General features: G+C 40.4%; 1 protein-coding gene across 2 annotated transcripts in view; it reads left to right on the top strand.

Annotated features, from left to right (window-relative positions):
• The window catches only part of AOAH (acyloxyacyl hydrolase), a 202,443-nt gene that overhangs the window by 113,754 nt on the left and 65,426 nt on the right, over positions 1-23,263 (top strand). For both annotated transcript variants that reach the window (XM_089687015.1, XM_089687006.1), the window contains exons 9-11: positions 4,238-4,286; positions 8,152-8,200; positions 15,794-15,888. In XM_089687015.1, the coding sequence (XP_089543141.1) occupies positions 4,238-4,286; positions 8,152-8,200; positions 15,794-15,888 (193 nt within the window). The remainder of the gene's footprint in view (positions 1-4,237; positions 4,287-8,151; positions 8,201-15,793; positions 15,889-23,263) is intronic.

The raw sequence follows: 23,263 nt of genomic DNA, 5'->3' as shown, positions 1-23,263 counted from the left end.
GTGGCCCTCAGTAACAATTCTGTGTCTGTCCCTAAGTAACAATTCTGTGGCCCTAAGTAAAGTTTCTGTGGCCCTAAGTAACGTTTCTGTGGCCCTAAGTAACGATTCTGTGGCCCTAAGTAACGTTTCTGTGGCCCTAAGTAACGTTTCTGTGGCCCTCAGTAACAAATCTGTGTCCCTCAGTAACAATTCTGTGTCTGTCCCTAAGTAACAATTCTGTGGCCCTAAGTAACGTTTCTGTGGCCCTAAGTAACGGTTCTGTGTCCCTCAGTAACAATTCTGTATCCCTCAGTAACAATTCTGTGTCTGTCCCTGAGTAACAATTCTGTGTCCCTAAGTAACGTTTCTGTGGCCCTAAGTAACGGTTCTGTGGCCCTCAGTTACAATTCTGTGTCCCTCAGTAACAATTCTGTGTCTGTCCCTAAGTAACAATTCTGTGGCCCTAAGTAACGTTTCTGTGGCCCTAAGTAACGTTTCTGTGGCCCTAAGTAACGTTTCTGTTGCCCTAAGTAACGTTTCTGTGGCCCTCATTAACAAATATGTGTCCCTCAGTAACAATTCTGTGTCTGTCCCTAAGTAACAATTCTGTGGCCCTAAGTAACGTTTCTGTGGCCCTAAGTAACGGTTCTGTGGCCCTCAGTAACAATTCTGTGTCCCTCAATAACAATTCTGTGTCTGTCCCTAAGTAACAATTCTGTGGCCCTAAGTAACGTTTCTGTGGCCCTAAGTAACGTTTCTGTGGCCCTAAGTAACGATTCTGTGGCCCTCAGTAACAATTCTGTATCCCTCAGTAACAATTCTGTGTCTGTCCCTGAGTAACAATTCTGTGTCCCTAAGTAACGTTTCTGTGGCCCTAACTAACGATTCTGTGGCCCTAAGTAACGTTTCTGTGGCCCTAAGTAACGTTTCTGTGGCCCTCAGTAACAAATCTGTGTCCCTCAGTAACAATTCTGTGTCTGTCCCTAAGTAACAATTCTGTGGCCCTAAGTAACGTTTCTGTGGCCCTAAGTAACGGTTCTGTGGCCCTCAGTAACAATTCTGTGTCCCTCAATAACAATTCTGTGTCTGTCCCTAAGTAACAATTCTGTGGCCCTAAGTAACGTTTCTGTGGCCCTAAGTAACGTTTCTGTGGCCCTAAGTAACGATTCTGTGGCCCTCAGTAACAAATCTGTGTCCCTGGGTAACAATTCTGTGTCTGTCCCTAAGTAACAATTCTGTGGCCCTAAGTAATGTTTCTGTGGCCCTAAGTAACGATTCTGTGGCCCTCAGTAACAATTCTGTATCCCTCAGTAACAATTCTGTCTGTCCCTGAGTAACAATTCTGTGTCCCTAAGTAACGTTTCTGTGGCCCTAACTAACGATTCTGTGGCCCTAAGTAACGTTTCTGTGGCCCTAAGTAACGTTTCTCTGTCCCTAACTCTCTCCCTGAATACAGCCAGGTCTGCCTCTGTTGAATGACTGGAGGCAAATGGAGAATTCTAAAATGGCCGCCATTTATAGCTCGACCATTACACTGTGCTGGCTGGCTGGCTGCTGATTGGCTAATGCGATCACATGTCATGAATGAATGCATTATGGGTCAGCGCGCCTTGTCTGCGCGCCTTCCCAGACATCCCCGCTCCGTCGCCGCACATGTCGCCGCCATTTTAGGAAAAATTTTGATTCGCGCATCTGAAGTCTGCTTATTTTCGGATTCGACGCGAATTGAAATTTTCCTAATATTCGAAACGAATTCCACTTCGCCTACTTCGATTCGCTCATCTCTAGTGATTATATCAGCAGACACAAGTAAATATGAAGAAACAATAACTTTATCCTGGCATCTGAAGAATTGCATAAGTACTGCTGAAAACTACACTTAAAAGAAAAATACAATAAAACAAAATCATGATTAACTAAAAATGTGGACACAATATGGCTGCATGTACCTGTAAAATCTATTATTTTTGTCCTTCTTCTGTACAACATCTGCTATACTTTATGTAACAGCAGATACTTACGGTCTGCGCTTCCATTGTGTTCTGAGGATAAAGCATTCTGCAAATAAGATTTGTTCTTTGTTTTTCTATAGAAATAAACAGCATGGTTCAGAAAGATATAAGAATGAGAACAATTTTAGTTTGTATGCAGCTGACAGAACAATGTAATGATGTGCTTTACAGCTCTACTGTAAATAAAAAGATTGGATTTACATTTAAGATTTCACTTAATGAAAAGAAAATTTGATAAATATATCCATCCAGCTGAGATTCAGAGTCATTTCTAGTTTTCTCCATTGTATGAAAACAAAATCAGGAAATTATTTCTATGCTGAAACTTATGGTTTAGTGACTTAGGACTGTCACAAAGAGAATGGTAATCAGTAAGACATCTGTCTGTCTCTGGTTCACATATTTCCTTGATTCACCCTGATTCCCCCATCTCACCCTTGTAAATTGGTGTTTGGGTGCACCATGTGTGGGGGAAGAGACCGTTCCTTTGGCTATAGAGAGAAGGGACAGGTTGCAGCACAGTTGGAGAACCTTCCTATGCAGTAAAGCATTTGAGATACCGCCACATGTTCCCTAAGCAGTGAACTCCATGCATTGTGTTGTATCTCCGATTAGTATTAAGCAGTGCATTGGTGACCTTCACTATATAAAGGGTTATCTAGCATTTTGGTTTATCTTATACAGTCGTCTTCAAACTGTGGTCCACGTGCCCGGTGTGGTCTTTTGCTTGCCTTTATCCTGCCCTTGGGGCACCATTTCTTCCACTGATCTGAGACAATATTCCTCCCATTAACACCAGCAATGAGGCACCATTCCTTCCATTGAAAACAAAAGTGAGGCTTTATTTCTCCCACTGACACCAGCGATAGGGCACTATTCCTCCTCTTATTGTGTAATTATTTTACTCTCACTAACCACCAAGCCTGAGATGTTTTCTACTCCTACTGATGCTGAGACATTTTCTACTCCCACTGGCCACAGTCTGCCCCTCCTAAAGTCTGAAGAACCAAAAACTGGCCCTTTGTTTAGAAAGTTTGAAGACCCCTGATCTTGTATGTTGAATCTGTAAAAAATGTGAGAAACCCCCTCATATGGGTCTCCTGTGTCAGATGTATTAAACAAATGTTTTAATGCACTTAAAAACTTTGTAGTGAGCCACCAGTGACTGTTCAACTACTATATCCTGCCATTGACTTCATTGTCAACTGTTGCTACTGGAGCTATTCCAAAGCCCAGGACCTGGAAGTTACTAGTAGCCAAGTTTCACAGCATTTTGTAGTGGTAGAGACCAGGTATTTCTTATGCTCTGCACCTTGAAGATGGCCTACTTCTACATTTTGCAACACAGATGCTGAACTATTATCTGTGCCTTTTCCACAAATAGATGTGTGTACAATGAAATGTCCTATGTCTTTTTTCCAGTAAAATAGGATAGAAAAATACCTGAAAAGATCTTCTCTATCTAAACTCTAATTATTGGTAACACATTATGCCATAGATTTAGAATTGGGCTAAGAATCAGTGGAAGATTACATTTTGGGTTAAGGTACCACAGATATGCTGTGCTCATCCCTGGCTTGAATATTCTCCTTATCCAAGGGCATGAGCAGACATCATGCAGGCACACAATGGCTGACTAGTCTGGGGGAAAATAGCAAGTGATCAGGTAAATGTTTTGGACAATTATTATTGTTCACCATTGTTTTTTCCAGAGATAAGCCATATATGTAGAAAATTTTGGATAATTATGCATATATCCCTAAAAAAATATTCTGGTGCTTTCATGGCCACCATGTTAATGGACAGTTTTCTAGTACTGTGAACTGTTTTAAAGTCTCTTGCTTCCTGATTTATAATGTTTTATCTGTTTATTACAATGGTCATAAATTGACAAATTCGTCTCTCTAAATGTAAAACAGACTTTAATATTGCAGATGTGTCTTGCTTTATCAAGTTGATGTTGTCTTACCATACAAATCACAACGATAATTAGAGTTATATAAAAATGTTTTGCTTTTCTTTTTTGTTTTCTTGTTCAATTCCATAATTTGGATGACAAGGCATGAGCAATCCACTCTAGCAACAGATGTTCCGATTTTATATGAGTTTATTATGTTAATCAAAACACAATACATTGGTGATTGGAATACATAGTGCCTTAGTAACTGCAAAGATTTGCATTTCTTCGGCAAAGAGAGTTGTAAAATGAATGTAGTTAACAGATCTATGTTCATATTTTCACTCAGACCTGAAGACTGGGATGCCCTGTATGATTCAAACTGCAACGGCATTTCGGTACGTATAATGTAAGAAGTAAAGCATTTCGTAAACGCAGTTAAAGGTTTTTTCATGCATTTTTCAAGTGAACCTAGACATAACAGAAATTAATTAAATAATTTAAAGAAAGGAGTATATGGGCGCAAACAAATTGAACATCAATATTCACACAAATCTAAGAAACATATATAAAAGTCTCTGTATAAAGTCCAAAGCACCAACGTGCATATAACCTTCCATGCTTCTATTTTCAAATTTTGTGACAGTGCCACCACAATTCCACACCCAACGAGAAGTACACACACACCAACACTCCTGTGAACTCTTTTTAATTAAAGGTCAAAAAGCACTGTGGGTTCTATATTTTGCGCCAAAACAGATATTGGCCATCCAATTCAAGTCTCCTTTTTTGTGGGAACACCCTCCAGAAATTAATCATGCCACCAAACTAAACGAAAAATAGGGCTATAGTGTGGTTTTTTTATTCATATAAAAAAGCATATAAATCAAAAATATTGCACTCAAATAAGATTGTGCCCAAGATCAGCACAGATGTAAACAGCCTGTAATGAAGTGCGTTCCCTCCCGGGATCAGCGTGAGTTCCACCAACCGGAAAGGAGCGGACTGGACCCGGATATGTCGACTCTCAAGGGCCTCAACTAGTTTTGCTATTTGAGTCTTCAGGAAGCTACCATTTTCTAAACAATTTTTATACACACCCTTATTCGTATATAAAAATTGTTTAGAAAATGGCAGCTCCGTGGCTTCCTGAAGACGCGACTAGCGAAACTAGTTGAGGCCCTTGAGAGTCGACATATCCAGCTCTGGTGGAAGTGAATTAGATGGCCAATATCTGTTTAGGAGGAAAATATACAATCCACAGCGCTTTTTGACCTTTAGTCAAATAAAGGTCACAGGAGTGTCAGTGAGTGTGCACCTCTCACTGGGTGTGGAATTGTGGTGGCACTGTCGCAGGATTTGAAAATTGAAGCACGGAAGGTTATATGCACTTTATATAGAGACTTCTTTATGTTTCCTAAATTGGTGTGAATATTGATGTTCAGTTTGTTAGCACCGATATACTCTTTTTTTTATTATTTAGCACTTGGTGTGATTTTGAATCACTGTAGGAGGGCAGCTTCATTTTTATGTTCATTTTTAATGTCTATTTGATTGTCAGTAGCAGGCACCTTTTCATATAATTGAGAAATTGGTTTTGTTGTGATTTTCTTGATCTCTGTACTATTTCCAGTTCCACAACATTCTTTGTTATGATCTGGCACTCAAAATTGAATTAAGCCACATGAGATCTTACTATTGCTTTGTACAAGGGCAAAATTATTTTTCTCTCCCTCTCTCTTAAAGTGGAGCTCCACCCAAAAGGGGAAGTTCCGCTTTAAGGACTGCTTCCCCCCCGCTCCCCATTAAGGATTGGCACCTTTTGGGGGTGGGAGCAGGTACCCGAATTTGACAGGTACCCGCTCCCACTTCCGGTCCGATCGCCTAGGCGATCGGAAACAGAAGGTGTCCTCCCTCCCTCCCTGTAGTCTTTTGCGACACGTGACAGGTCCCAGAAGACTACAGGACCTTTCAGGAAGCACAGCGCTACTCAGGGCATGCGCAGTGGGTACCCGCCTGTGAAGCCGCAAGCTATCACAGGTAGGTGCCCTCACTGAAGATGCCGGCCTCCTGGAATACAGGACGGCCGGTGAAACAGGCTGTGGGGGACACACCATGGGACCAAGGGACAGGTCAGTGGCTGTTTTTTAAAAGTCAGCAGCTACAGTTTTTGTAGCTGCTGACTTTTATTTTTTGACAAGGTGAGTGGAACTCCGCTTTAAGTTTGGGACTCTTTTTTTTTTTTAACCACTTGCCGCCCAGCCACCGCATATAAACGGCGGCAGGGTGGCACTCGTAGGCAAAAGCACGTTTTAAAACGGCTGCCTTCAAAACAGGTAGGGGGCGCGTGCGAGCCGCGCACCCGCCCTACCTGTCCCGCGGGTGTCAGCAGTGGGTGTCAGCCGCCGGGTCACGGCCGGTTTTTACCGGCCGTTTTCCCGCGATTGATGGTGATCGCTGACACAGAGCAGGGCTGCATTGTTTACACACAGCCCTGTTCTGTGTCAGTTCTCTGAAAGCTTGTGAGAAGCTGCAGAGTTTCTCTCCCTCGATCAGCTCCCCCCTCCCTCCCCCTGTCCAGTACACACCCCCGCCCCCTAGTAAAACATTCCCCTTACACAGCAAATTCTAAAAATGTTAACCCCTTCCTCCCCAGTGACATTAGTACAGTTTCAGTGGTTTTTTGTCAGTGACCCCAAGTCAGTTCCCCCCCCCAGTGTCAAAATGTCTGCCGCAGTCCCGCAGTCCTGCCATAAGTCGCTGGTCACCGCCATATGATGCTGAATGCCGCCAAAAGTCGCTGATCGCGCCATTATTAGTATAAATAAAAATTTAAAATTCCAGTATCTTTCTCGCCACTTGTAAACGCTATAACTTTCACGTAAACCAATTAATTTACACGTATTGGGATTTTTTTTAGCAAAGACATGTCGCAGAATGCATTTTGCCAGAAATTTATGACTAAATTTGATTTTTGCATTTTTTTTTTACTGGACATGTTTTATAGCAAAAAGTCCAAAATATTGTTTTTTTTTCCTCAAAATTGTCAGCCTTTTTTTTTATAGCGCAAAAAATAAAAACCGCACAGGCGATCAAATACCCCCGAAAGAAAGCTCAATTTGTGGGGAAAAAAAGGATGTAAATGTCATTTATCTACCGTATTGCATGACCGCGCAATTGTCCGTTAAACTAGCGCAGCGCTGTATAGCAGAAAAATGGTGTAAATTGCAGTATTTATACCATAGTTTGTAGACGCTATAACTTTCACACAAAGCAATCAATATACACTTATTGGGATTTTTTTTACCAAAAACATGTATACAGAATACATTTTGGCCTAAATTTATAACTAACTTTGAGTTTACTATATATTTTTTATAGCTGAAAGTAAAAAATATTGTTTTTCTTCAAAATTTTTGGCCTTTTTTTGTTTATAGCGTGAAAAATAAAAAGCGCACAGGTGATCAAATTACACCGAAAGAAAGCTCTATTTGTGTGAAAAAAGGACGTAAATTTCGTTTGGGTGCAGCATTGCATGACTGCGCAATTATCAGTTGAATTAGTGCAGCGCCGAGTAGCAAAAAGAGGCCTGGTCATTAAGGGGGGTAAATCCTCAGGAGCTCAAGTGGTTAATACAAGAAAATATCTTGCATTCTCTAGAACCTGATTAATGCTGGTTATTATCATAACATCTAGGATCTACCAGGACACTCAGATCGTGTTCCATCTTTGGCCCACCAAGGTGTACTCCTTTTCAATTTTATTACAGATGCATGTTTTTAGTCTACAAGTGCATAATTTTACATTTATCAACAATAAATCATATTGGCCACGTTGTTGCCCATTCAAAACAGTACATTTACGTCTTCTTATAAGGCCACGTTCTCATTTGTACTGAGGCTCGAACACTGTGGCCTGAGGGTGCAGGTGAGCGGCCCCAAACATAGACAGTGTGCCAAAATAGGGCAAGTACCTGTGTGTTTGCAGCTGCTGCACCCATATAGACTTACGTGGACTTCCTACATACAGCACTTGGCTCTAGTCGCATGACCAAATGGCCAGTTCAAGATGTATGGGCCTCAGCAACTGTATGAGTGACTCCTAAGTCAATAACATCTTCTTGGGACTTTATGTGAAAAATACTTGCAGGTTAATGCGACAATAATAACTCAAAATGTGTTAAATGAAAATGCTATAGATTTATTGTAAGCTAAAATTCCATGAAACACTTGTAAAATGTTTATCTTTTCACCTTCTCTAAAGGGTTTTGATCCAAAAGATGGAGTCCCATATGAGAAAAAATTCTGTGAAGGTAATTATACATTTCCTCTTTATCTTACTGTTTGGTGTAAAGCACACCTACGGACATATTCACAAACTCAGCGTGGCATATTAGGATTAATATTAGTCATTTATATGTTATCATAACAAATGTATACATTTTTTTTAATCAGCATAACTTTGCAGGTGTTTTTAGGGAAAATTGAAACTAGTACCGTATATTTGCCAAATTTTGCCCTTATACAGATCCAGTTTCATTATATACCTGTATTTAGGAATCAGTCCCTGCCTGTTGTTCTTACAGTTTTTTAATGAGTATCCATTACACAGTGTGCCCAACTCCATAGAAAGAGCTTTGTGTTTGCAAGTAGTCAATCAAAGTAGTTATTACAGTTTAGCAGAAACTGGAAAAATACAGGGTGCTTTGATAGTCTGCTTGGTTTTCTCCTTGTTCAAAAACATAACCATAAAATCCAAAAGGTGTGGTGTTTTGTTTCTGAATATAATCAGTACAAAATGAAAAAGGTCAACAATAAAGTATGACTTCATTATTTCATACACTCTCACATTCACACACTGGTCTACTCACCTACAAATAAAGAAAACATTTATAATGACAAGGTTGAATATGTTAGCACACTTTCAACCCTTCTTAGCATAAAGCCCTACTGGAGTTGCTTCAAACCGTTTGCCATTGTTGGAACCATTGCCAACCGTGGCTCTCAAATGTTTTGAAACATATTTGGGCATTCTCACGTTTGTATTAGCTGTTTGAGGTGTTTACCAATTATGTGACTTGGTACTATAGCATTCTGGGAGGTGAGGCAAGGTGAAACCCAGAGTCTATGTAATAGCTGGTATATTTCTTGCTGGCAAGGTGATATTTGAACACAAGACCAAAAAACATGAAAAACATATGCTGGTGTTGTAGAACATCAGTAATATTGGGTTGAGTGGCTAATTCTCAGTGTAGACATTTTTTAGGCGGTATAGTATAGTGGGTGGATAAAGTATAACTGTAAACCAAGAGCCGTGCTTCAAAGAAAATGTAATCAAATTCATTATATAGATAAGTACTTGTTACGAGTTATTTTAGTTCAAAAGCACCTACTAATCTACCAAAATGCTACCAGTGAAGCATTAAAGTGATTCTAAAGGTTGTATAATAAAAAAAATGCTATACTTGCCTGATCTGTGCAATGGTTTTTCACAGAGCAGCCCCGATCCTCTTTTTTTTGAGTCCCCGCTGGCTGTCCTGGCTCCTCTCCCCTGCCGAGCGCCCGCAATAGCAAGCCTGTTGCTATGAGGGCACTCAAGCAGGCTCACTCCTGAGCTGTGCTCCTGCAAATGGACATTGTCCATTCACACGCAGAGTGCAGCTCTGTCCCGTCCCACGCTCTTTCCTCATTGACTCACTGGCTGTGATTGACACAGCCTGCTGCTGTGTGAGCCAATGAGGAAAGAAAGACCCTGGAGAGCCACTGCTGTCATGCACATTTCTGGATTGAGATGGGGCTCAGGTAAGTATTAGGAGGAGGGCTGGGGAGGCTCTGCATCCAGAGGTTTTTTTACCTTAATGCATAGAATGTAATAAAAGTATAGTGCTAAAAGTGTAAAAATCAATAACATTACTGGCCAAACTAAACATCCATGAAGCCAGATGTGACAACACTTGCAATACAATAAAAATAGTGTAAAAATTAAAATACTGTGAAAGTGAAAAATAATAAGTCCCAGTGCCAAGGAACATTAAGAAATATCAAACAGTGTGATCATAAATCTTCCATTGCTACATGATCAAACGTGGAGCAACCGCTCCAGCCTCCTTTTTGGCCTCCAAATGTGGCTCAAATGGTATTCACCCACTCTGTATAGAACGTCAATGCATGCATTGTCAGGCATAAAAGTGACATGTGCATGAAATGAGAAAGCATGTCTGCTGAAGTCTTGTAGGATGCACTGTGTCTCTCTCAGTAAGTCGGATCCGAGGAGGCAGGAGCGGTTGCTTTATGATCATTCTTGAGCCCATTTTGACCACTCTATAACATGATGGTTAAATATATCTGGGAAGCCTTTTTTGAGCACGGAGTGGGGTAATATAACATGTGTTTCACATGTATAACGTTTGATCATCTAGCACTGGCAGATTTGTGATTGCACTTTTTGATATTTTTTAATGTTCTTTGGCACTGGGACTTATTATTTTTACACTTTTCACTTTTACACTATTTTTTTTTGTATTGCAAGTGTTGTCACATCTGGCTTCATGGATGTTTAGTTTGGCCAGTAATGTTATTGATTTTTATACTTTTATCGTTACACTTTTATTTGTATGTCTTGCAAATTCTTTGTATGAGAATTTAGTGTTGGCAACTTACAATCTCTCTGAAGCAGCACAGATTTTGATGCTATATTTACAAAGAATGCAGTAAGGTAAAAAAAACTTCTGCCTTTAGAACCACTTTAAGAACCAAGAGGACATGCACACATCCTGTTTTAGCTTTGTTTATATGTTACTATAAGGGCTAATGTGCAGAGAAAACTCTTCTGAACGATTGAAACTGACTGCTGGAAAACGTAGGTTAAAACATCATACCGCGTTTACGCGCATTTATGTCCATTTGCGCTTGGAAGTGTTTTTAAAAGATAACCTCAGGAGACCTTCCCAAATGTCCAGAATGTACTGAAAAATAGTAAAAAATTAACTATTTCAGACATTTTGAGAGGAATAGGGAGAGCAGAAGCAGAGAGAACAGTGAGTGTTGAGATTACCTGTCTTTTCTGGTTGTATTCACTATGGATCTCATCATGAGCATAATGTTGCCATTTGTTCCTTCACGCAAATCCTGCAACTGACTGCGCTGGTGTACCGGGTCCAATTGAATACATGGAAAATGCTTTGCATGCATTTCTGATGAAGAAAAAAGGCTCTGGACAACATCTGGACATGGAACAGTTAAAAAATGCTTCTAAACCAAACGCTTATAAACACGGTTAACCACGTTTACAAGTGCTTGTGACACGCTTTTACAGGCATTTGGCGTTTGAAACGCCTGTAAAATCTACTCCTGAAAGCAAGTTTGGTGCGTTCAAAAAAACGACTGTAAACTCAACTGCCTGTAAATGACTATGTGTCCGTGGATGCATAGGAAAACATTAGGGAGAGTTCAGGGGCTGCTGAAAAAAACACTGAACAGCTCCTGAACGTCAGTTTAGGAGCTGCAGTGTACATGAGCCCTAAGAGGCTAATAGAAAAAAAACTTCTATGCATTGATCCTTGATTTTGTCAGTGCCATCTGTAATCCTGTATGTTTCAACTGTCACTTGACATTTCTAAAGTTAATGTTAGTGGAAGTAAGGACCATCATTTTGGAGGACGATATGTAAGAAAGAGGAAGCTCTAAGTTTGCCTTGAGTTTTTCAGAGAGATAATATAAAATGTGTAGGATACAATGGGGTTAAGTTACTAAAACTCCGGGAAAAATGTTTATTATACATAAATATAGGTGCTTTCATAGCAATCAAAAAATGTTCAGTGTTATTGTATATAATCCTCTTGTTAAGGAGAAATCCAGTATTCTTTATTACATTAAAGGCTCTCTATCCTCCTCATATCCTGTTCACAAGACTGATATGCCCTTTTTCCCCCAGCCACTGATCTTGTACATTCCCCTTGTAGTCCTTTGAAAACTAGCAGTGATGTAAATACTTTGCTACTCACTCCAGAAGGCAGACGCATAAGTTTCAGACTGCCTGGTCTGATCCTCCTACAGTGCTGCATAGTTAGATTGTTGGGCCAGGAAACTCCCGGTCTGTCCTGCCTCCTATGACGTAACACTTTCACTGATAGACTGAAGGTCTCCATCTGTGCCTGCAGGTTGTGCAAATCTCATCGTGGCCACATGTGATACTGATGGGATAATGTGCAGGGTAGTAACATACACACATAAAAAATGAATCTAGAAGAAGAGTGTGCAGAGATATGGATGGGCAGTGTCAGAGTCCTATTTGTAGAACACTACTGATCCTCCACCCATAGTCCTGCCCACTCATGACTCCAAATCCCAGGGCATGATGGAAATTGTACTTTCAGCGAGCAACCATGAACACTAACAAGAAGTGACATTGCCGCTTCTGAGATCCCTCCTCCCAGAGCCCAGGGATTCAAGAAGATGTGCAAAAAATAACGTCACCGCTTTTGAAACAGTGAGTTTTCTACAAAGTTTACATTTATAAAATGACGTTAGTGGTTTTGCTCATCTAATTTTCTTATCTATGCAAACATGGCTATTGTGCAGATTTTAACCCCAAATATGATTAAATTAACATGTACAGTATTTTAAAGCGGTGTGTTCATTTTTTTTTTTAAATTACACACACATATGAATGTGGAACTGGTAACAGATCCACAGGACTTATAAAATCAGTTTCCTAGGGAATGATGGCCACTTACTTGCACTACACATTCATACACAATTCCCCCTCCTTGAAGCACTGTGGTGTCCAAAAGTCCATTAAATATTAGCTTCTGACACCAGTGGTTTGGTAGGGTGGACCTCATTCATCATACTGATACACTGATAGATTGTTATAAAATAAAGGGTAAACTTCAAAGTATTAGACCAAACACGAATTCTTCTGCGCTCTAGGACCCAGGCAGGTGGCAAATAGATGGAACCAAAACTGGAAAAACAGCGACCACCAGTGCTTCAAAGGTTGTGCAGCTCCAAACAAGGCTGGGGAAGCCCGACCAACACTGCAAAGCGAAATAAAAACGAGAAGCGCACAAACCTTGCGCATTACCTCAGTAAACAGAAGTTTATTAAAAAGAAAGGTACTCACAAACAGCGAATAAAATCAGGCATGTAAGTCCTCACAGGGACTTCAGAGATAGAGGGCCAGCGCGAGTCCCATCGTGGGGGTAAGCACTCAGTTCAGCTGACGCGTTTCGAATGCCAGACCTTCTTCATCAGAAGAAGCAGCTCTGATGAAGAAGGTCTGGCCTTCTAAACGCGTCAGATGAACTGAGTGCTTACCCCCACGATGGGACTCGCGCTGGCCCTCTATCTCTGAAGTCCCTGTGAGGACTTACATGCCTGATTTTATTCGCTGTTTGTGAGTACCTTTCTTTTTAATAAACTTCTGTTTACTGAGGTAATGCGCAAGGTTTGTGCGCTTCTCGTTTTTATTTCGCTTAAACTTCAAAGTATGTCATTCTCAAAGTTTCAGCTCTATGACGTCCAGTCCCAGAACTGTGGAAAGTTCTGGCCAACACATTATACAATCACCACATACATTTGTAGTATCTCATTTTCACATGTGCTGGCATTTCACAAACATTCACTGTATTTATAAAATGCTAAATGTATGGGAAATGCCAACAAATGTATTAAAAAACATTCACCAGCAGATGCTTTAGAAATATCCACATTTTTAATTAATTTGCTACTATTTCCAGAAAACTCAGGAAAGGATACGTTTCAACAAATGTACAGTTGTGTCCAAAATTATTCAACCCCCACTGAAATTGAGTGTTTTGGCCAGTTTGACATTGCTTTTGATCATTCAGTCATCTTGCTTACATTTACATTAAAGAGGCACTTGTAGGTCAGACAAATATAACATAACAGTTATAATGAAATAACCACAAATGTCTTTTCTGTGCTCACAGCATTATCAGTTTTATTCAACCCCCAAGTGACATTCAATCTTAGTACTTAGTACAGCATCCTTTTACAGTTATAACAGCTTTTAAACGTGAAGCATAGCTTGACACAAGTGTCTTGCAGCGATCTACGGGTATCTTCGCCCATTCTTCATGGGCAAAGGCCTCCAGTTCAGTCACATTCTTAGGCTTGCGCACTGCAACTGCTTTCTTTAAGTCCCACCAGAGGTTCTCAATCGGATTTAAGTCTGGTGACTGCGATGGCCACTCCAAAATGTTCCAGCCTTTCCTCTGCAACCATGCTCTAGTGGACTTGGAGGTATGCTTGGGATCATTGTCCTGTTGAAAGGTCCAACGTCTCCCAAGCCTCAGGTGTGTGACGGACTGCATCACGTTTCCATCCAATATCTCCTGGTACTGAAGAGAATTCATGGTACCTTGCACACGCTGAAGCTTCCCTGTACCTGCAGAAGCAAAACAGCCCCAAAGCATGATTGACCCTCCACCATGCTTCACAGTAGGCAAGGTGTTCTTTTCATCATAGGCCTTGTTCTTCCTCCTCCAAACATAGCGTTGATCCATGGGCCCAAACAGTTCTAATTTTGTTTCATCAGTCCACAGAACACTATCCCACAACTTTTGTGGTTTGTCCACATGGCTTTTGGCATACTGCAGTCGACTCTTCTTATTCTTTGGAGACAGCAAGGGGGTACGCCTGGGAGTTCTGGCACGGAGGCCTTCATTACGCAGTGTGCGTCTTATTGTCTGGGCTGAAACTTCTGTACCCACATCTGACAAATCTTTTCTCAGTTCCTCAGCAGTCACACGGGGACTTCTCTCCACTCTACGCTTCAGGTAGCGCACAGCAGTCGAAGTCAGCATCTTCTTTCTGCCACGACCAGGTAGCGTTTCAACAGTGCCCTTTGCCTTGAATTTGCGAATGATGCTTCCTAAGGTGTCTCTTGGTATGTTTAACATCTTTGCAATCTTCTTATAGCCATTGCCCTTCCTGTGAAGAGAAATCACCTCTTCTCTTGTCTTCCTGGACCATTCTCTTGCCTTCACCATGTTTGTAACCACACCAGTAAATGTCTAGAAGGAGCTGAGTATCACAGTCATTTTAAAGCTGCCTAATTGGTGCTTATTATGCTTGATTGCTGCTCGGTGACATCCACAGGTGTTTTCAATACCTGATGGAAAGCACCTGTATGAACCTCTGTTCTTCAGAGTGGTAGTCTTTAAGGGGTTGAATAATTGTGGCAATGAAGAAACCACATAAGAACCATTTACTACTGTATTACATAAACAATTGATGTCATTTTAGTTGCATTTGGGTAGTTACAACGTCCTTGTAGGATTTGATTCTGAATACAATTCCAAATGTACACTATAGTCCCTAAACCCCTTTACAGCATTGGGGGTTGAATAATTTTGGACACAACTGTAATTAATTAAAATGATTGTCAGTGAGTGAGCAACATTCATTTATTTTACAAATTGTTTAATCAGTTATTCTCAGCTGCCTCAGTCTTTGTTTTTGACCATCTGTGCTTTTTAACAGTAGCATGTAAGAATATTTGCCCTGAGCTTTAAATGGCTGTCTAAATTTGGAACATTTTCTTGAAAACAACCATCTACAAAAAATGATTTTCCAATAAACAAAAAAATCTGATATCTCCCAATTCTGTTGGTTGTTGGTGACTGTGTGTATGGAGAATTTTGCAAGTGCTGCTTACTTGAATCTTCATTAAACTTTCAATAAACAAAGTATTAAATCTTTTGTAATGACAGCCCCTCACTGGCCAGCAAATCGCTTAGCAGCAAGATATAAATTTAAAAAATGTGGAGGTGAAGAATTAATAACAAAATATGCATATGCATATAGATTCATCTTATTAAAAGATGGGGCATTGTACTCTGCATGGTATCACTATGTGACTTATCTTTTGGATTTTTTAGGTACAGATGCAATGGGTATTGTAGTGTTAGGAGACTCAGCAGCAGCCCACTTCCACATCCCCCCCGAGTGGGTTACACCTGCTCAGTTTTCTAAGGTAAGCAAACACTTATTTTGAGTATATGACAGTATATTTGCAACTTTTTATAGTAATATCGGTAAAACATACAGAATCATTTTAAATCAGGAGTATTTATACTAATGGCCCACTTACAGTTAGGTCTAAGGAATGTTGGCAAGAAGATATAACTCATGAGATGAAACAATACCAAAGCAGTCAACCATTTTATTTAGTACATTTATGCATCAACAAGCAGCCTCTCATCATTATCACATATTTTCACTGCCTTGAGCACATTGTACACACAGGGAAAGATCTTCACTCTCCAGTGCCCTTTGCTCATTGAGAGTTTTCAACCAATTATAGCATGTTCCAAGTCCAGATTCTTTCAGGTCACATTGTGGGATGAAGAGGAACCCCTATGGAGCTAGTGTAATTTAAACTGATATTCTGCATAGACACTTCCTCTATAACTCAGAGCACAGGCTATAGAAGGCCAGCCCAGCACACATTGACGGGGATTTATCAAAACTGAAGCAGATAGAATCTGGGACAGCTCTACATGGCAACCAGTCGGTTACATAGTTACATAGTTAGTCTAGCTGAAAAAAAGACAAAAGTCCATCCAGTTCAACTATTTAAAAAAAAAAGTTATAATCCTACACCCACAGTTGATCCAGAGGAAGGCAAAAAAACCCAGCAAACCATGATCCAATTTGCTCCTGTAGGGGAAAAAAATTCCTTCCTGATCCCCTGAGAGGCAATCGGATATTCCCTGAATCAAATTTACCTATAAATGTTAGTTTCCAGTTATATTCTGTGTATCCAAGAAAGAATCCAGGTCTTTTTTAAAGCAATCCACTGAGCTTGCCAGAACCAACTCTTGAGGGAGTCAATTCCACATTTTCACAGCTCTCACTGTGAAGAAACCTTTCCATGTTTGGAGATTACATTTCTTTTCCTCCAGATGTAAAGAGTGCCCCCTTGTCCTCTGTGATGACCTCAGGGTGACTAACTCTACACCGAGTTCACTATATGAACCACTGATGTATTTATACATGGTGATCATATCCCCCCTTAATCTCTTCCCAAGAGAGAATAAATTCAGCTCCTCTAACCTTTCCTCATAGCTGATCTCCTCCATGCCTCTTATCAGTTTAGTTGCCCTTCTCTGTACTTTCTCCAGTTCCCCAATGTTTTTTTTGCGAATTGGTGCCCAAAACTGAACTGCATATTCCAGATGAGGTGTTACAAATGATTTGTACCGGGGTAAATGATATCTCTCTTTCTGGAGTCTATATTTCATTTTCAAAGCTTAAAGTGGAACATTAGTCAGGAAATTAAGTCCTGTTAGAACTATTCAGGCTGGCCCATTATAGGGTATAGCTATGTTGAAACATTAAAAATAAGTATCTATACTGTTTAAAATCTAGTAATACACTGTCTCACCCTGCTCTGCACATGCTCAGTTTCTCTCTAATTTTTGGCACACTGCCAAAAATGTAGAGGCTGATCTGCTGATAGCCTAAAGATTTGCTGCTGCTCAGGGGCTCTGAGCTTCAAAAATTGGCAGACTCCAGCAAGAAGAAACAGGAACAATGCTGGAGGCAATTTACAGCACACGCTAATTTTGGTAGCTGATCGGTTGCCATGCACAGGTGCTTCAGATTCTGTCTGCTCCAATTTTGATAAATCTCCCAATTGTATGAACAAAAGGCATTGGCAGGAAATACAACCAGAAGTGTATGAATTCTTAAATACATAGATCAATGAATAAATGAAACCAGAACATAGATTAAAGTCCCAAAAATGTCTCTGAAATATCAAAATGTTCAAATAACTTTCTTTTCCACCTCCAAATCACATCGTGTAAAGCTGTGCAAGGTATTCAACGTATGGTATTCCAATGTTGATGAACCTCGAAAAAAATATAAACTAGAAATGGTGCATTACCTTTTCCAAATAAACACTTGTGCAAAAATAATGTGTCATGCACACTGCATATCATGTGTCAACAAACGTACAAAAAAAAAAAATAATAATAATAATATATATGTTACACACAATAAGTATGAATAAACTTGTTATCACACGTGAGCAAAAGTGAACACTCCAAAATCACAATAACTGTGTTCTTTGCTAGATGTGGTAGTGAACTCAAACACTGCAAAAATTGAACTGCCACAAATAAATACAATAGTGAATATCAAAAATGTGCAACTAAGGTGAAAACACTAAAACTTGGTGCAGCAATGAATAATTACCCTAAAGAGGTAATGTCACACTTTTCACATAGTAGATGCTGGCCCCTCCAAGCTTCTTAGCACTCCTTTTAGCGTGCTCCCATGTCCCTCATAAGGCAAATCAAATGTTTAGAGGCTTTGAAGTATTCAAACATAACACTTTATTAGTACACTTACATTTAAAACTCCAACAAACAGCTTCCAGCTTCTGAGATATACAATAGGTCCTATCCTGACAGAAACAGCATGTTCCCTAAACAAAGATCCTACTTCTGGTAAAACATAATAGCGTCATACGTCATGACGCTATTACGCAGATTGAAAAGAATAGCTAGGTGGTCAGACAGTCCTAAATCAAGGAAAGAGCAGTCAGAGACAAAAGAGCCAGTAGCAATGATAACGTCCAGGGTGCGTCCTTTGATATGCGTGGGTTTGCAAACTTATTGAGTTAGGTCAAAACATTCAAGTAAAGCCAAAAAATATTTAGCTACACTGGAAGATTCTGAGTGTGTATATTAAAATCCACAAAGATAATGATTCTCTTAAAACTAAAGCACAAAAAGTAAAGCATATCAGCAAATTCACGCTCAACTAGAATTGGGTGGTCAATAAACAGATGAGTTGGAAACACAGAACTTGAGAACAAGGTATTCAGATGAAGAGAAAGAGGGGATGAAGTGTACAACAAGTAAATAACAATTATACCTCCACTTTTGCTTCAGAGACATGGTAGGTCAAGCAATCCATACCCTGGAGGAGTGGGTTGGTTGAAAAGGATGATATATAAAGAATCAGCAAGCGCTAGCAATAAAAAAGCAGCTATGCACTAAAAGGAAACCATAAAACCTTCAGCAAGACATATACAAAATTTGTGCAGTGCTAAAATGATAAATAAACAATAAATAATATCCTGATGTGTATAAATTACGTAACATAAAAATATATATTCTCAATTTGTAATAAACATGAATAAAATATAATCCTGATATATTAAAGTCCGTACTTAAGGTATGAATGAATAAAATTAAGGCCCAAGGTGACACAGTTAATCCTGGTAGTGTATCAATCAGCAGAATTCTGTGAGTGGTTGAAAAGGATGCCATAATTTTGTTTGTGCCAGGTTTCAGTTAATCACAGAAGGTCCAACTTATTGTCTACAATAAAGTCCGAAATAAATAGAGCCTTGTTATTAGCAGAGCAAGTGTTCAGGAGTGCTGATCTGGCCTTCCTTAGAGGATCCATAAGAATCAGAGTGGAGTCAAGTCATGTCAGTGAAAGTAGGCATTTGAGGTCGGTGCCCGTGCAGGATGGTCTTGCAGCTTTACGCTGATAAGCAGGGATCAAGTCAGGAACTTGAAGGGCGGAGACGGCGTCCAGTGCTATGATGCATGCATCTCTATGGTCGTAAAATCCCAATATTCCAGCAGAGATCATAAGCTCCTGGCCAAAAAATAGTTCTGTTTTAGTTGCAGGAGTTGCAGTGCAGTGTACCTAAGCAGCATGATTGAGATATCCGGGAACAGTAAGGCGAAAAAAAGTGTCCAGTTCTTCAAAGTGCAAGGCAAGGAAAGAGGTCCAGTGCAGGGCAAGTAAAGCGGTCCAGTGATCCAGGGAAGATTTAAAGGTGAGTCAGCAGCAAGTTGGGGCAGATTGTGAGACAATTGCAGAGAATCAAGAGATCAGAGAACTCAATTCAGGGAATCTACAAATTAGATAAATCAATCCTAGTAGTCAGAGTTTGAATTTCAGAACTTGAAGTCAAAATTTAAGAAAAAGTTGAAAAGAAGAAATTGTAATTGATGTGATTAGCGAATGTGCAAGTATTCCTTTCACAACCAGGAGGAGAGCTAGGAGGCTCCTTCACCTCCTGATAGCATTCATGTCAGAATATTTGTGTAGTATGGAGTTCACCTTTCACTCTAATACTCACCAAATAATTTGTAATTCTGTCAGTTTTGTGATCATGCCCCCCTGCCAGGCAGCACAGCCCATTCTCTCTCCCGAAAACACATGTGCACATTTCACTAAAGAACTACCTAGCAAGCTCCCAGTGACAACAGGATAACACTGTTCAATATAGTCAAGTGTGGTTGGCTTACAGTGCTTCCTTCCCCTAGCCCAGTGGTGGGCAACCTTTTTTTTCAACTGAGCCAAATCTCGCCAAAACCACGATTGAAATTTATTTTGAGAGCCACATTTTTAAAACTGAAAATACATCCCCCATATAGTAATTCATCCCCCATATTAATTCATCCCCCATAGTAATTCATCCCCCATATAGTAATTCATCCCCCATAGTAGATCATCCCCCATAGTAATTCATCCCCCATAGTAATTCATCCCCCATAGTAATTAATCCCCCATATAGTAATTCATCCCCCATATAGTAATTCATCCCCCAAAGTAATTCATCCCCCATATAGTAATTCATCCCCCATAGTAATTCATCCCCCATATAGTAATTCATCCCCCCTATAGTAATTCATCCCCCATAGTAATTCATCCCCCCCATAGTAATTCATCCCCCCTATAGTAATTCATCCCCCATAGTAATTCATCCCCCATAGTAATTCATCCCCCATATAGTAATTCATCCCCCATATAGTAATTCATCCCCCATAGTAATTCATCCCCCATATAGTAATTCATCCCCCATATAGTAATTCATCCCCCATATAGTAATTCATCCCCCTATAGTAATTCATCCCCCATATTAATTCATCCCCCATATAGTAGTAGTAAGTAAGTAGCAAGTAGTAAGCCAAGTCCCCCCTGTGTCAATTCACTTACCTTTGCTCCGCGCGTTCCTCTCGCTGTGTTCCCGCGCCGTTCTGGTCTTCAGGGCGGACTGTGAGAGGAGAGGAGTTCGTCACGCTGCCCCGCCTACATCCTGGCTGCCCCGCCTACATCCTGACAGCTGCAGAGTCCTGACTTTTGGGGCGGCCGCCCGAGAGGAGGGAGGGGAGCGGGCGCCCGGCACACAGAAGAGCCGCATTTAAGTTTGTAAAGAGCCGCATGTGGCTCGCGAGCCGCGGCTTGCCGACCACTGCCCTAGCCAGTCTGAGCCATGCTGTGCAGGATTAACAAAGGCTGATACGATTCAGGTACTTTGACAACTGTATAACAATATACAAGTTTTCTTTTTAATCAATCCATATCCATACTACATTATATGTATTATTTGTACCTTGAGCTTTACAGCTATTTTAAGAAATGAAATAAATGTCTTCCTGCAAGGCAAGCAATTAACACTTACTTGTCTCACTGCCTGTGCTGTCAAATTTCAATTGGTTGAAGAGAGAAGCTTGCTTCTGACTTTCTGATTTCATTACTTCATGGTGTGGTATGCCAGAACCCCTGCTGCACTCTGTGTTTTCTTCCACTAGTTTCTTCATCACTACAGGACATAGGAGCCTGAGAAAAAAAAACACAACGTACAGCAGAGGACTAGGCATCCAACACACTCAATAGCACAGGCAGCAGGACTAGTAAGCATTATTTTTTTGCTTTGAAAGGAGAACATTATTTTGTGTTTTAAATATAGCAGCAAAGTCATTTTCAGGGCTGTTTCACGCCATATACGGTGGGACTGCGTTGGGTGGCTATTCCAGCAGTCCTACTGCATGGACTAGGCAAAATGCCTTGTCTCCTATGTGCCCAGGTCACACCACTGTGTTGTGATGGTGTACGGGTATGGTGTGGAAGCGAAGGTTCTGTCCATCAGTTCTGTCCATCATTTATTTTCTAGAGCCCATCCCAGAACCGTGATCCACTACAATATACAGAGGAGGGAGTTCCTGTTACACAGGCTGCTACACCCACTCTTCCCTTAAAGGGGACCTTTGGCTGACTGGATCCCTATACCACCCAGAAGTACCTGATGTACCACCCACCACCCAGAGGGAGGATATTCCTTTACCGGGCTTAATCCACTTACTTAAAGGGGACCTCTGATGATTGATTTACATGCGTAATTTAATTATGCATCTGGTGAGTGCATATTCTTACCCCACTTTTTAAAGCACAAGCACTGAAGTATAGCCGCAGTTGGCACTGTATGCACGGATTGTCACCATAAGAACTATCTATCCATACAGACAATATTTTTTATTTTATCTACTTATTAGCGCTGCACTTTATTTATATTTATTGAAAAAAAGTACTGCACGCATTACTTGTTTTTAGCTCAGCGCATAGAGAAGCAATCCACTGCCCCACACTATGTGACCGGCAAATCAACTTTATGAGATGTCTTTGCGACATCACCATAAGGTTTGTTAAAAAAAAAAGGAAATGGTGTGATGTACCGAGCACAGCACATGAACACTGCACATATCTTGGTCCCACCACACTAGCTGCTGCTTTGCTGTTGTGAACCAGCCCTAAAATGTATCTAAACCTAAACACAAAACTGTATTGTATTGTAGCTTACCACATTTTAAATATGGTGATTGCATTAGTTTCCTTTCTCAAGCTTTCTTCCCATTGTTTTCATCTTGTGATCCTACCAGTAACACACACTTTACTCACCATACTCTGTCTATGAAAAACAGAATGTAAATCTAAAAACCTGCACCACAACTCCAACCACAAAAATATATAAAGGTTATTCATTTTATACCAAGCTGCTGATATCACCATTCTAATGTGTGAATGAAAGTGAATGAAATCAAGCTTCCCTAATAATATTATACTAATAGAATAAAACCACAAACAAAAAATATATGAATCAGTACATGCTTCCAATATCTTACGCATTTGTTATTCATTAGGTGTCCATCAAGTGTCTATTAAATTATATAATGCTCTATGCTTCGACTTGTACTAAAATTGTATTCCTCTGTGAAGACAGATCACCAAAGTGCCACCACCTTTAACCCAAACCACTCAGTGGATCACCATGACCCTTTATCCCAATATGGGTCATGCAGCTCCTTGCCCTTTTCAGGGAGGGGGAGATTTCCGGACTAGTTCTTCACTTTCTTCCAAACGTACTCCTCTCTAAGCCTCAAATGCCACCAAGAAAAAGAAAATCTTGAATGGTGTAAAACCCTCAATTTATTGAAACTCTTAAAAACACATAAATGCTCACTCACATTATAGCATCAGCTCTGCTGCTACTGATGGTCTACAGCGCGAGCCTTGTGGGGTGAGGCAGACAGGAAGTG

Source organism: Staurois parvus, unplaced genomic scaffold, assembly GCF_062004578.1.
Source record: "Staurois parvus isolate SC_StPar_1 unplaced genomic scaffold, SC_StPar_1.0 ptg000020l, whole genome shotgun sequence".
Lineage (NCBI taxonomy): Eukaryota > Metazoa > Chordata > Amphibia > Anura > Ranidae > Staurois > Staurois parvus.
This window is presented reverse-complemented; position numbering and strand designations above follow the sequence as displayed.